We start from the raw sequence: 14,655 nt of genomic DNA, 5'->3' as shown, positions 1-14,655 counted from the left end.
AAAAATATTATAGATGAACCTGATTATACAGAATTCATAATTATATAGAACACATAATTCTAAAACATAATACACACTTTCTTCAGTGTATATTGATCACATCTTTCTCCTGTGAGTGGTAGCTGTGAACCACTGGTATTTTGTTTAGCAGCTGAGCATTTTAACTACTATGCGACCAGGGCTCATCAATGCATCCTAAGAGGTTGGAATTACCCTGAAACTAAAAGACGAATGAAAGCATGATTAGAAAAGAAATCACAGACCAATATTTCTTGAAGGCATAGATGAAAAAAATTCCTCAACAAAATACTGTGTTGTTACTGTTAAGTGCTGTTGAGGTGGTTCTGACTCATAATGATCTTATATAGGGTTTCCAAAGACAGCTTGGTGGTTATGGTTAGTCATCCAGTACTTATCCTACAGTGCCACACCATGACTCTCAACAAAATACTAGCAAGCCAAATGTAAAGTCATATATCATGACCAAATAGGATTTATCCAGAAGTAAATGGATGGATGAATATACCAAAATCACTCAAATCTACTATACAACTAGAAAAAAGAGTAAAAACATATCAAGATAATTGGTGCATATAATACATTTGACAAAACTGATACCCTTTCATTATACATAGCATTCAGAAAACATAGCTTAAGAGGACAATCTCTCAACATTTATAAAAGCATTTATTAAAATACCTACATATAAGATCTATAAGTTGTTTCTGAATATATATAATATCATGAACAGAACAAAATTTCCACTTTTATTATTATTGAATATTGGACTGGTAATTCTAGTAGAACAATTAGGCAGGAAAAACATATAAAAAGCATCCACACTGGAATGAAAGAAATAAAGCTATCTCTATTCAACAACAACTTACTTAGAAAACTCCAAACTGTTCACAAGAAAGCTGTTAGGTCTATTGAACAAATTTAGCAAATTTGTAGGTTATAATATCAGTACACAAAATCAGCTGTGCTTCTATACACAGCCAATGAGCAATTAAGCAAAAACAATCATTTTTACATAGCAGCTGAAATAATAAAATTCCTAGAAATAAATTAAAAAAAAAGGATTTAAAATTTTGTGCTTTGCTGTCCAGTGTGGATCCTACAGCACACCAGGAGATATGAAAAATGGCAATAAAGGGAGAGATGGAGTCTGTACTTTATTAAGTAGACTGTAGCAAAACAAATTAATTTTAAAAGGTGTATAGAAATAAATGGAGAGTCCTGGCTTGGCACTTTAGGGTAAACACTGGACTGCTAACCACACATTCAGCACTGGCGCTGTGGGTTAATACACTGGACTACATAGTTGCTTTGAACTGCAAGGCGGGCAGTTCAAGCATACATACCAGCTGCTCCTCTGAAACCCTATACAGGGTCACTATGGGTCAAAACTGACTTGATGGTACTTAATAACAACAAAGACATTAAGCACGCTTAGAAACCCTACAGGGTTGCTATGAATCAGAACTGACCTGATAGCATTAAACAATAACAGCAATAAGAAAGAAATGGCAATCTTAAATATTTGTAACTTTCACTGTTTTCCATATATCTGCTGATGTCTAATGCCGCACAGAGCACAACACTGAACAGACTTGATTCCTGCATCATGTCCACATCAAGCTCAGATGCAGCACATATTGAGGACAATCATTTTAGAGAAAACTAACTGACCCGTCCAAATTTCTGCCCACCCTGTCCAGTCTTACCCAGAGCAGAGGTTCCTTGGAACTGGAAACAGATCTGTTTTGTTGAGAAAGTCCTAAGAGAGCTTGCCTTCTCTCCCTTTATTCCGACTTCAGTTGTATTGGTTTCTGTTTCTTTTCTCTTTCACTGGAAATTTAACTTTTATTGTTTCTTGCCAGAGTTTCGTTTGAGCTCTTATGATTAAAAATAAATAAAAATAGAACACCCTCTGTAAACAACTAGGCTAATATGAAACTGAAAGTACAGTGTGCACAACAGTGACTCAACAACCATCTAAGGAAGTGCAGAAACCCAGCCTAGTAGGTATGTTCATGGACTTCACAGTATTTCTCCATCGTTTCTGTTGTTCCTACTTGCCTCTGGGTCTGTTCTGATTCATAGTGACCCTATGTGTGTAGAATAGAATTGCTCTGTAGCATTTTCAAGGCTGTGACGTTTCAAAGGGAAATACCCAGGTCTGCCTCCCAAGTATCCTCTGGGTGGGTTCTACCTACCAACCTTTTACTGAGTGGTTAGTCATTTAATTTTTTGCTCCATTTCTCAACTAGAAACTCAATATTTTATTATTGGAAAAGATCATAGAGGCTGTTTGTAGTTAAAATGAAAGTCCAACAGAATTGTTTTAACTGTAGTGACATTTTCCTCAGGTTTGGGGGGCAGTTACAGAATATTGGATGAAAAGCATTGAATACTATTCTAAGTCCAATTTCCTGGAATATTGGATACATTCGCAATGGACTTGGTTGACCATGCATAGTGGTGGTGGCGGTGGTTGTGTGCTGTAGAGTTTGTTTGACTCAGACAAAAATCTATATAGGGTTTCCAAAGCTGTTTATTTTTATGGGAGCAGAAAGCGTCAACTGTCTTTCATGTAGCAGCCAGTGGATTTGAACTGCTGACCTTACTCATAACCCAGTATGCTACCAGAGCTCCTTAACCATGTTTAGTAATTGTTGTTAAGTGCTGTCAAGTTGGTTTCCACTCTTAGCAACCCTGTATAGTATTTCTGAGGAGCAGTTGGTGGGTTTGAAATGCCGACCTTGTTGTTTGCAGTCCAATGATCAATCCTATAGCATCACATTAGGAGTCCAACCATGTATATAGTGTTGTTTTATTGTTGTTAAATGCTATAGAGTCAGTTCTGACCCATAGCAACCCTGAATAGGGTATTCAAGAAGCAGCTGGTGAGCTTGAACTGTTGGCCTTGTGGTTCAAACCGACTTTGCAGTTCAGTGCATTGACCCACATTGCCACACCAAGACTCCATGTATATAGCAACACTGTAAATGTCCCGAGGAAATGGCTGTGCATTGTATACTTACAAATTGCCAACTTCTAAACCAGGCCTTGGAACTGAGCAGTTAATAAGTAATAATAGCAAGGCTAGCTCCTATTTATGACACACTTGTTTCAAGTCTAGTGATAATTCCTTTGCATTGATTCTTTCATCTAATTCTCACCACAAATACTGTTACCACAATGTTATGGGGAGATAGCTTTTTGAGATTACAGAGCTACTGAAAAAGGTTTGAAATTAAGAAGTTTTGCTGAACCCACAGTACCAAACACCCGTTATCATAAAATAGATCCCGATTCATCGCGAACCCATAGGCTAGAGTAGAACTTCCCTATGCAGTCTTGGTGTGGCGCTGTGAGTTAATGCACTGGACTGCAAAGTCAGTTTAAACTCAAAAGCTTTTCCTTGGAAAAACTACACAGGGTCGCTGTAAGTCAGAATCTACTTGACTGCACTCAACAACATAGTGTTTCCAAGGCTAAAAGCTTAATGGAAGACATGTGCTACTTCTTTTTTCCTTGAGGCAGGTGTTTTCACACTGCCAACCTTTTGTTTAGCAATCTATCGCTTTAATAAACACTGTATTTCCAGGGCTCAACCACTTCACTAAAATATCAGTTTTTGTTGAGTGCACAATAGCAAAATGTTTTCTATTTATTGATTGCTTTCTAAAGTTAGAGTCTTTACATATTTTATATAAACCTCAAGATAATCTTTCACCATTGGGGCATTTATTATGCCCACTTTTCAAGGAGGAAAAAGAGTCGGAGAGCGATAGCTTGTAATACATCCAATGCAATTGAACTGCACCAAGTTACCCAGACATTGTGTGGGATTAAAACTTAAAAATCCATTTGATTAAAGTGACAGTTTTTCCACTCTGCCCTATATCTGAAAGGAAAAAGAGAAATAAAGAACAAGTGTGTGTGTGTGTGTGTGTGTGTGTGTGTGTGTGTGTGAGTGAGAGAGAGTGGGGCGTGAGAAAAAGAGCACAAGAGTGAAAGGGGAAGATGGTTACTTATAACATTAAGTTCCTATCTTCTTTTAGCATATGTGCAGCTGTATATTTTCCTTTAACATTGATTTAATTGCACCTTGCAAATTTAATATACAGCAATTTCACTTTCATTTAATTAAAAAGATTTTCTATTTCTATTTTTTCTTAATTTGAACCATAGTTATTTAAAAGCATACTCATATTTATTAATTTTTATACTTATGCCAAATTTCTAATTACCTTGATTCCTAACATTGTATTTGATCTCTGGCCTTTGAAATTTGTTGACTTATTTTATACTCTAACATATGTTGTTGTTGTTGTTGTTGTTATATGCTGTGGAGTCGGTTCTGACTCATAGCAACCCAGTACAGGGTTTCTGAGGCTGTAAATCTTTATAGGAGCAGAAAGCCTCATCTTTCTCCCATGGAACAGCTGATAGTTTCGAACTGCTGACCGTGAGATTAGCAGCCCAATTCGTAACCACTATGCTACCAGAGCTCCTTACCCTAACATACAGTCAGTTTAAAAATAATTTGTGTGTTTACTTGAAATATGTACTCTGCAGTCCTTTAGTTGTTGTTGTTAGTCATGTTGCTCATGATTTGTTTCAATGTGTAGATCCTTTTTGTGTGTGTATGTGTAGAGTTTTTTTTTTTTTGTGTGTGTGTATGTGTTTAATTGATGTATTCATTGTCTGCTCTAGCAATGAGACTCTCATGGTAAAATCTGCTATGATTGTGACTTTGTCTTTTTCTTCTAGTGTATCTATCAGTTTTTGCCTTTTGTAAATTTGAAGTCGTATGGTTGCACACACAAAATTAAAAATGTATTTTTATGGAAAATTGAAACATTTATCATTTCTGCTAGTTATGTTTTTGTCCTTAAAGTCTATTTTGCCTGATATTAATATAGCTAACCAGCTTAATAAAAACTTTAGTATTTATATCCTTTTATTTTTCAATGACATAAAGTTTAGTTTTATTATGTTATTCATTCTGACAATGTTTGCCTCTTCCGCAGCACTTATACCAGTGTTGTCTAGTAGAGACATAAGTCAGAGGTAGCAATATGGCAGACTAGGCACTAATGCAATACAGACCCTCTACAACAAAGATTTGTTGTTGTTGTTAAGTGCCGTTGAGTTGGTTACTACTCATAACGAACTTGTATAGGTTTTCTGATGAGCGGTTGGGGAGCTTGAATCATTGATCTTGTGGTTCAAACTGAGGTTGCAGTCCAGCATGTTAACCTACAGTGCCACACCAGGACTCCACAACAAAGATAAGGAAAACCAAAGGAAACAGATGCAAGTGACAGTCCTAGAATCCTGAGCTTTAGATGAAGGACTAAAGACGTGGAGTGAATGCTTATTAGGAGAGGAAGCTGAACAGACACAGCAAAAAAGCCAACCAAACAACAATAACAAAATAGCAGATTGGTGACTCATGCTGGCTGACCAGATACACTGTAGCAATCTTAATTTTTCTGAGTGGCTTCAGAGATAAGACAGTGTATAGATATTGCAGAAACATACCAGAGACTTGTGTAGGCAAGGATGAGATTATTTTCTTGTTTCCCACGTTCCTCTTGTGAGCAGAGGTGTGACTGGCTGCCCAGGGAAGCTCCTGATTGCCCAGCAGTCAGAGATGTGTGATGGTGAGTCACACAGTTGTTTGCTCATCAAAGTGTCTGGGAAGCTATCTGCACCAACCCTGGCACCTGGACAAGCCTTCTCTAGGAAGAAGCACCTGAATAGACCCAAAGGGGTGGGGTTGGATAAAGACGTAGTCAGATGATCTGTGCTGGCTGGTCAGGCATGGTGTAGACATCTTTTTCTTTTTTTTTTTTCAAAGTAGAATTTAATTTTTAATTAGATGCAAAATAGTTGAAATTTATGACATATGACACACCTATGCTTTTTATCACAAAGGACATTTTATGATTTGTTCCAAGTAAAATGAGACAGCATCAAATCTCATCCTTGCTTTCAAATTCACATAGCACGTCTGTGTATCTGTCAACAAGCTAATTTCTTTTGATTGGTTTTGTATATAATCTTGTGATAAAATAGTTGTGTGAATGAGTTTGTAAAAAACCAAATTTGATCTGACTCTGGAAGGGGCTCTTTTTCTTTTCTGATATCCATTTGAGTCTTTTCTTTCTTTCCTGTTTTAAACAATCTTTTGATTGCTTTCCTTCTTTTTTTTTTTTAGTTTTTATTGTGAATTGAGTATATATTTACAGGACAGATCATCAGTTTTACATTCAACAAATCATATACTTCGTTTCATTATAATGATTATAATCCCCTCAATGTACCAGCAGTTAACAGTATTTCTCGCTATTCATTTTAGCTTTTTTTTTTAATCACTCAGGCATATTTAATATTCCTCTTTAGGATGTTTTGCAATGCAGATTTGACTTTGGCAAAATCCCTTAGCTTCTGTTTATCCTGGAATATTTTGATTACACCATCTTATTTGATTGACATCTTTGATGGGTAGAGGATTCTTGGTTGCAGTTCTTTTCTTTCAGGTTTTTTTTATTTGTCTCCTCATTGCCTTATTGTCTGCATGGTTTCTGTTGAGAGATCCAAACTTAATCTGATTTGCTTGCCTTTGTATGTAGCACTTCTCTTTTCCCTAGCTGCTTTCAAGATTTTCTCCTTATATTTGGTTTTGGAGAGCTTGATTATTATGTTTTGATGATTTTCTTTTGGGGTCTATCCTTCCTGGTATTTGTTGAACTTCTTGAATGTTTATCTTTTCACTTTTCAGGATGTTAGGGAAATTTTCTTCCAGCAGCTCTTCAAATACCTCCTCTGTGGATTTGTTCAATTCTTCCTGTTCTAAAATGCCGATAATTCTTAAATTATTTGTCTTCATGTTATCCAACGTGAATCATAGACCTTCTTCAGAGTTTTTATCCTTTTTTCTGCTTTCTCTTCTATCTTAGTGGTATTGAGAGATTTGTCTTCCAGATCACTAGTTCTGGCTTCCATCTCTTCAATTCTACTCTTTTGCCCTTTCAGTGTATTGTCCGTTTCTGATATTCTATTATTAATCATTTCTACCTCTTTCTGTAGGTTATGAATAGTTTCCAATGCTGTATCTATTTTATTTAATTGTAACTGTAGCACTTTCCTGATGTCTTCCTTAATTGTCTCAACTTCATTATAAAATGTTTTGATACATTTTGTAATCATTTTTCTGAATTCCTTGTCAGGCACTTTCAAAGACTGCCTTCCTTCAAGTATGGAGTGTAGGTCTACCTCCAACTCATTTGTCTCAGTTAACTTTACCTTGTTTCTGGACATATGCTGATATGGTCATCTGTCTCTGTTTTTTGGACAAATTCTGTAGTTACTTGTGGCCTTAATACTTAGATGAGTGTGTGTTTTGGTATTTTTTATGCTTTCTTATGTCTCCAGGTAGATGTGATCAGGAAATGGGCTTTCCTTTTCACTCTTATTTTTATTCAAGTAAAAGTAATTGACACAGGTGTTGACTGCCTACCTGGTGTATGGCAGCTGGTATTGTTTTTTCCTGGATTGTGACATTTCATAGAGTGTGATTGTAGCTTGACTACATGACAGCAATTGCTGTCTCTTCTTGGGTAATGTAGGGAGAGAAATAGCCACCCTAAGGTAAAGATAAAAGACAGATTGTATACTGTAGACTATAATTACAGAAAAGAGAAAAGAGAAAAAAATTCTGTAGCTTAATGTGAGTATGACTTTAATATCTTCCTTAGGCTTCTTGCCTTCAAGGCTGCCTGAGGAATTTTAAAATGCCACTGTTGGTCATTATGTTGTAATTCAACATTTAATTTTCAGCCTGTTTCTTTTTTAATCTGTGTCTCTCCCACTCCACAACCCCTGTTCAGGCCTTTTTCCTAGTGATTAATAGTTCAAGGCTGGCTGTGGCCATTTTGTGTTGCTGTTTGGTTTGAAGTAGAAACTGTTCCTTTAAATTTTGAGGAGATCTGTGCACATGAGTAGTAGATCCCTCTGGGGATTGGGGGGTGTCCACTCACTCAGGCACCCCCTCTAGTCACCAGAATGGAGGTGCACAGACAGCGGGAGACCTATGAACAGATACAAAGAAAAAAAAAAAAAAAAGAATGTTCACACCTTTATCTACAAGGTTCCATCAGGCATCAGTCCATGGCAGCTCTGATCCTTTCTCCACTCAGTATCACCCAAGATGGCTGCAACAGGAGTTGCTGAGCCTGGTGGCTTCAAAAGCACTAGATTTCTTGCTTCAACTACAAACTTCACTGGCTGTAAGCCTTCAAATTTTTAAATATTCCTTTATATGTGGTTCAGAGTTCTGGGACCATACTATGAACCTGCTTTGTCTGGTATTCTGTGTTATTGCTGACGGAGATCCTCACTTCACTTCTTCCAGATCCGCCATCAAGCCCAGCCTCCGGAGATCTAAACCATTGTATTTTCAATTGCCTTAATCCATACAAAAGTTAGCTGATGAATAAGGAGGAGCACATAGGAATTGATGCATTTGAAATCCAGTGTTGGTGAAGAATATAGAAATTACCACATACTGTCAGAAAAATAAACAAATCTGTTTAGAAGAAGCATAGCAAGAATACCTCTTAGAAACAAGGATGGTGAAACTTTTTCTCTGGTACTTTGAACATGTGGTCCAGAGGGACAATTGCCTGGTGAAGGACACCAAGCTAGGTAATGTGCAGGGTCAACATAAAAAGGGAAGACCCAAAAAAGATGTATTGACTTAGTGCTATCAACAATGTGCTCAAACATTACAACAATTGTGAGGATAGCAAAAAACCTGGCAATGTTTTGACCTGTATACATAGGAATGCTATCAGTTGGAACTGACTGAAAGGCATCTAAGTACTCTCTCTCTCTCCCTCCCTCTCTCTCTCTCTCTCTCTCTCTCTCTCTCTCTCTCTCTATATATATAAATATTTATATATATATATATGGAGAGAGAATCCTGGTGTGGCCATGTAGGATAAAGCACTGACTACACTGTCGGTTTGCACTATAAAGTTGGTGGTTAAAAGTTTTGAACTTTTAAGCTTGGTGGTTCAAACCCACGATTCACTCCTAGGAAACCCTTTATAAGATCAGTATGAGTTGGAATTGACTTGATGGCACTTAACAACAACAGTATATCTATCTATCTATCTATTTATCTATATGGTGAGAATAGTACTATACTAAGGATTAAGCTATAATTCAACAAAAGCATGCAAGACCATGTCTGCAATCAGATATGAGTGACCAACATATGTTATATTTTATAATTTTCATCATCATCATCATTCTTACTACTATCTCTATACAACTTTATGATGATCCTTTTCACACCGCATTCAATCAACTACTCCGGTCTCTATTTCAAAATGATTATTGCTTTATTGAAAATAAAAGTTGTTTCATTAACATTACATCTTCTGTAGTTAGGAAACATTCCCTGCATGTCACAAACAGTTAAGCATTCAACTACTAACCAAATGACCAAGAGGTTGGTAGTTCAAATCTACCAAGATATTCCTTGAAATAACATTCTGGTGATCTACTTCTTAAATACACAGTCATTTGAAAGTTCTGTGTAACAATTATTCTCTGATATACATGGGGTCACCAGGAATCAGATTCAACTCAAAATTAATTGGTTTGGCTTTTGGCACTTAGTACAAAATGAACTGGATGGAGTCCTGGTGTAGTCCTATGGGGTAGGTAAGCACTGGGCTACTAGCCACAAGGTTGGTGGTTCAAACCCACACTCTGCTCCAAGGAAACCCTATACAAGGTCTCTTTGAGTCAGAACCAACTTGAAGGCACTTAACAACAACAGCAAAATGATTGCATTGTTTGAAAAATGAAAGAAATATTTTATATTATCTCATTCCTGATTCTAATTCCTTTGTTTAGGAATACACATTTGGGTTTCTTCAGGAGTTTCTGACTAACTTTTCATACAAAACTGAAAATGTCGAGAAACACCAAAATTTCTCCCCACTACTGGTACTGTGATTTTAGATTTTCAGAAAGAAAAAGACTCCCTACCTCTTCTCTTCTGACCTTGCCTCATTTCTCATCTTAACTCCATTCCTGGGCACTTGTGTATAGTCATACTCAACCCTTTTCATTGCTTCTAAGTAGAGACTGTGCAGAAACAGAGAATGTTCCTCTCGAAATACTTTCCATCAAAGACTTTCATAGCTGCTTCAGCTCATCCTGACAATAGTTCACAGAAACCTCTTCATTCTGTAGCACAAAGTCATCCTTCTTTTTCTCTATGATGTTCTGTGGAGAAATTCAGAGAAACACAATAGAGAGATACTGTTAATAGTGATGGTCCAACAGTGGTCTTTTTGGAAGCAGCTGACAGCCTCAGCAGGAAATCAGAAGACTTTGTGTCCCAGAGTCTAAGTTCATCATATATAATATGGAGGAAGGGTATAGAATAAATTTTATGATTGTTTTAGTGGTATAGTGTGTTTAACAGTGATCAACATACTGCAAAAAGTGATAGAAGAACACATTTGGCTGGAAGGAGTGTTTTCTCAGATAATCTGGTTGCTACGGATGCAAATGTAAACTTGTGACAGCAACCCACACAGTAATTACTTAAAAGTACTCTGAGTAGACATTAGAAGACTTCATGGATTTTCTCAATTAAGAATTGAGTACAAGATATAGAAAGTCATTTGAACTGCAAGGTTGGTGGTTCAAGCTTTATCAGCCCTTTCTTGGAAACCCTGTACAGGGTCGCTATGGGTCGGAACCAACTTGACGGCATTTAACAACAACAACAAACAAGATATAGAAGCATTTTTTTTTTTAAATTTTTGCTTGCTCTTATAAATTATAATCAAAATAGTTTTAACCAATGTAAATTAAGATTTTTGTCACTTGTGGCCCAAAGATGTTCTGAAAGACAAACTTTCAGGAAAGGTACCTATGAGTAAGCAGACTAAAGGAAGCCATTAAGAGATCTAGTTTCCACATGTTTTATAGTCCTTGAAACCTTGAGTATAGCTGATTTTACTTCCAAAATTTGGGTTGTGCTTTATGGAATAAGTTAACTTATAGAAAATAAGAGTTTACATTTCCTCATGAGTCCTTAAAAAGCAGAATTTTCCAGTTGTTGACAAAAGAATAAGTCAGAGAGGTTAGAAACAAGACAAAGGATTTGATGACTCATTGTTGCCATGAAACTGAAGTGGGATTTCCTTGACCTTCCTAATGAGAACAAAGCACAGTGGACACATTGATTCAAGTTGGTGAGACTCTGAGCAGCAAATCTACACACTCTAGGTTGAACTTCTGAAATAAAAACTGTGAGGTGATAAGTTTTTGAAAGCTAAGCTCATAGAAATTTGTTGTACAGAATAATGAAGTGTTATCTTTTACAAAGAGATAAACTGTAGCTCTCACTCACTGTGATCCTGGCTCGTCTAGTGCATTAAAGACATAAAACATTGGGTCTAAAGGTATCATGCTAGGGATGATACTAGAGCAGGAATCAGAAAGAATACATGCTAACACAAGTACCATGAGTTGTTTGTAGAACTTCTGATTCTCATCCTTGAAGGAGTGCTCCATGAAGACTAATTGCTTCCCTCTCACAGGCCTCATGCGCATCCAGCAGCTCCTGGAGTGTGTCTGTGGGGAAACTGACAAGCTGGGCCATCTGTTGACTTGGTAGCCATCTGCACAGCTACCAAGTTTTTATGATGGACCAGGTTGTCACCACATTCTCCAAACAGATTACCACTCCACTATGAAAGGCATTCACGTAGGTCTTCACCAAAGTTCCCAAACCTGAATACTAGAACACTTAGGCATAAATATTAAGTTCTCACTTACTGCTTTAAAATCTAAGACTTCTAAGTGCAATTAAAATTTTCCTTTTCCTTCTTTTACTTTTAAATAAATCCATTTTCATACAATATCATCACATTTTTGATAAGTGATGATAATCTAAGGGAAAAAAATGGATTTTTGATTGTCCATTTCATTACTATATATAATTGGTTACTTATTACAACCAATAACTTCTCCATGGCTTCTTTCTCTTTGAAAAAAAAAAAATCTCATTTAAATAAAATGAAAAGTGTTCAATAGTTAAGCAAAGTAGTTACATAATTTATGGGACGACCTTAAAAAAAATACTGGCTACTTACTTGTAAACAAAACAAATCAGATCAATTTCAAGAATGGAGCATTGGAACACAGAGAACTAATTCAAGTAGGAGCCCATTTCTACACAGACACATAACAACTACAGAGATCATACACTCATGAAGACAGTACTGCACATAGATTATATTTAATTTTATTTTCAAAAATCTCAGTGGACATTTGGAACTCAGGGCCTTCTATATACTTTCTGATGTGTAATTTCATAAAGTATATTTAATACCCTAAGAAGTGCTTATAGCAGTGGAGGGATGTGTGTGAAGCCACTTGGCGGTAGCTCTCTAAACCAAGGAATGCCTTGATGAGAGCGATAGTGCTCATGTTACAGGAATGCACTCCTTTACAGCAGTTTGTGCCTATATGATAAGTGAATTGTTTTCTTGGGGCATAGTTGACCTCAGTAAGCCCTCATGCGGAGAGAAAATCATTAAGAAATGCATATTACTATGTATGACACGTACATTCACATGGAAAGCAAACAGAATTATTGACAAATTCAAAGAACAATCACAGCATCACATCATAAAATGATGCACAGAGAAACATACTTTGGAGTAAAGGTGACTCATGGTTTCCCGTGACAATGATTCCTTGAGTGAGGGTCTTGGTTTTTGCTTGGTGGTTGATATGTGAAAAAAATTTTTTCTGTTTGTGCCTGGAAATTAGGATCCAGCTGATCTTCTGACAATTCTTCAATATGGGCTAAGAGACTCCTGTCACTTGTAGGATGATCAAAGACAAAGTAATTTCCTTAGGCAGGTTAGAATTCTGGATTCTGCATTTGTGGCCTGCAGAAATAGAAAGAGAAAAACCTCTGGAGGGACAGCATTCAGGAAAGAGGTCTGTCAACTTTTATTTCCAAAGATATTTGCATTAGTGCTCTTTTGGTCTTTAAATTTCCATATACAATCCTATAAATTAACCTTGAACCAATCTGCTCAAAGCAAAATAAATAAATAAATAAATAAATAAACAATCCATCAATTGACAGAGTGCAGATAAAGGAAGTAGTTCTAGAGGAGAATGGAGACATCCAACCCAAGTGCACAAACACTTATGTTAGTTTTTCTGAGCCCTATATGGAGTTGAGTAGAGTAAGTACTTAACAACTGATTATTGAATTATTGATTCATGAAAAGAATGGTCAGAAATCCTTTTCTAATCTTACTGTCAAAATGTCAGAAATAAAATCTGGGTTTAAAAACAAAGTAAAATTTGATAGATAAGATATTACTGGAAAATATAATGAGAAGTTGATGCACAGAGGAGATTGTAATTATTGCAATAAAATGATGAACATAAAATTGATGTTCTCCCATGTAAACTATCACTCAATTCACAATAAAAACTTAAAAAATAAAAAGAAAACAAGAAAAGGAAGGAAACCAAAAAGAAAAAAAAAAAATCATGAGAAGAGAAGATACCCAGGTCAATAAAGTAAAAATCCAAATTAAACCTCCAAAATACACAGCATAAATAGTTTAGGACTTCTTTCAGCAGTGAGCTCTACTAAGTAGTGTTAACTTAAATGTATTCAGGAAACTTGCCATTCTCTACATTACATTGTATTGAACTTGACACTGTCTTGCAGAGAGATCCCATGATAGATATTAGTTGTTTAATAAATGTTTTGAATAAATGAATTAATAAAAAAGGAATCTTCTAATGCTATCAGTTAGCTACCATCTTAAATGTGATCAATAATAAAAAGTTCTTAATATTGAAACCGGAGAGCTGGTGTGGCACTGTGGGATAAAACACTGGTCTTAAGGTCAGTTTGAACCAAAAGGTTGGTGGTTCAATCTCACCATTTACTCTTTGGCAACCCTATACGGGGTCACTATGAGTCAGAACTGACTTGACACCACTTAACAACAACAACAATATTAAAATGATAACATTATGTAAGAATGTAGAATCATGTATGTGATGTTATGAAAAACATAAAGGATTTGATAACAACATTCCTGAAAGGATCTCTCAATGTCTCATTCTGGACCCTCTAGTACACAGCAAAATCTATAAGAGCCAGAAATTGTGTAAAGCAAATCCTGTGAGAGAGTGAAACTCAAATATTCTTCATTAAAACAAGCAATACAAAAATAAAAAGGATATATACATCCAATCAAAGGGGGAAATTTTGCAAGACATAGAAAAACAAGGCAGTACTAGCTAGTTTAGGTTCTCATAGATTTAACTGTGTACATATCCTTTCTCTGATGGATGTAATTATCAAGTATAGTAAAATGTGTTGTTTTAATTGACATCGAATTGATTTAAACTCATGGCAATTCTGTGATACAGTAGAACTGTCTCCTGAGTCACCAGGGTTCATTAGCAGAACGTGGTTGGTTGGTTATGTGCCATGGAATCTGTTAAGTTTCATAGCAACCCTGAAAAGCATTTCTGAGGTTGTAAATCTCTATGGGATCAGAA

At 36.2% G+C, this 14,655-nt stretch overlaps 1 protein-coding gene across 1 annotated transcript in view; it reads right to left on the bottom strand.

The window, feature by feature from the left end:
• Positions 1-14,655, bottom strand: part of LOC102824247 (interferon-induced guanylate-binding protein 2-like) — a 71,694-nt gene that overhangs the window by 38,442 nt on the left and 18,597 nt on the right. The window contains exon 4 of the mRNA XM_006831065.1: positions 527-552. Coding sequence (XP_006831128.1) covers positions 527-552 — 26 coding nt within the window. The remainder of the gene's footprint in view (positions 1-526; positions 553-14,655) is intronic.

This window comes from Chrysochloris asiatica, unplaced genomic scaffold, assembly GCF_000296735.1.
Source record: "Chrysochloris asiatica unplaced genomic scaffold, ChrAsi1.0 scaffold00002, whole genome shotgun sequence".
NCBI lineage: Eukaryota > Metazoa > Chordata > Mammalia > Afrosoricida > Chrysochloridae > Chrysochloris > Chrysochloris asiatica.
This window is presented reverse-complemented; position numbering and strand designations above follow the sequence as displayed.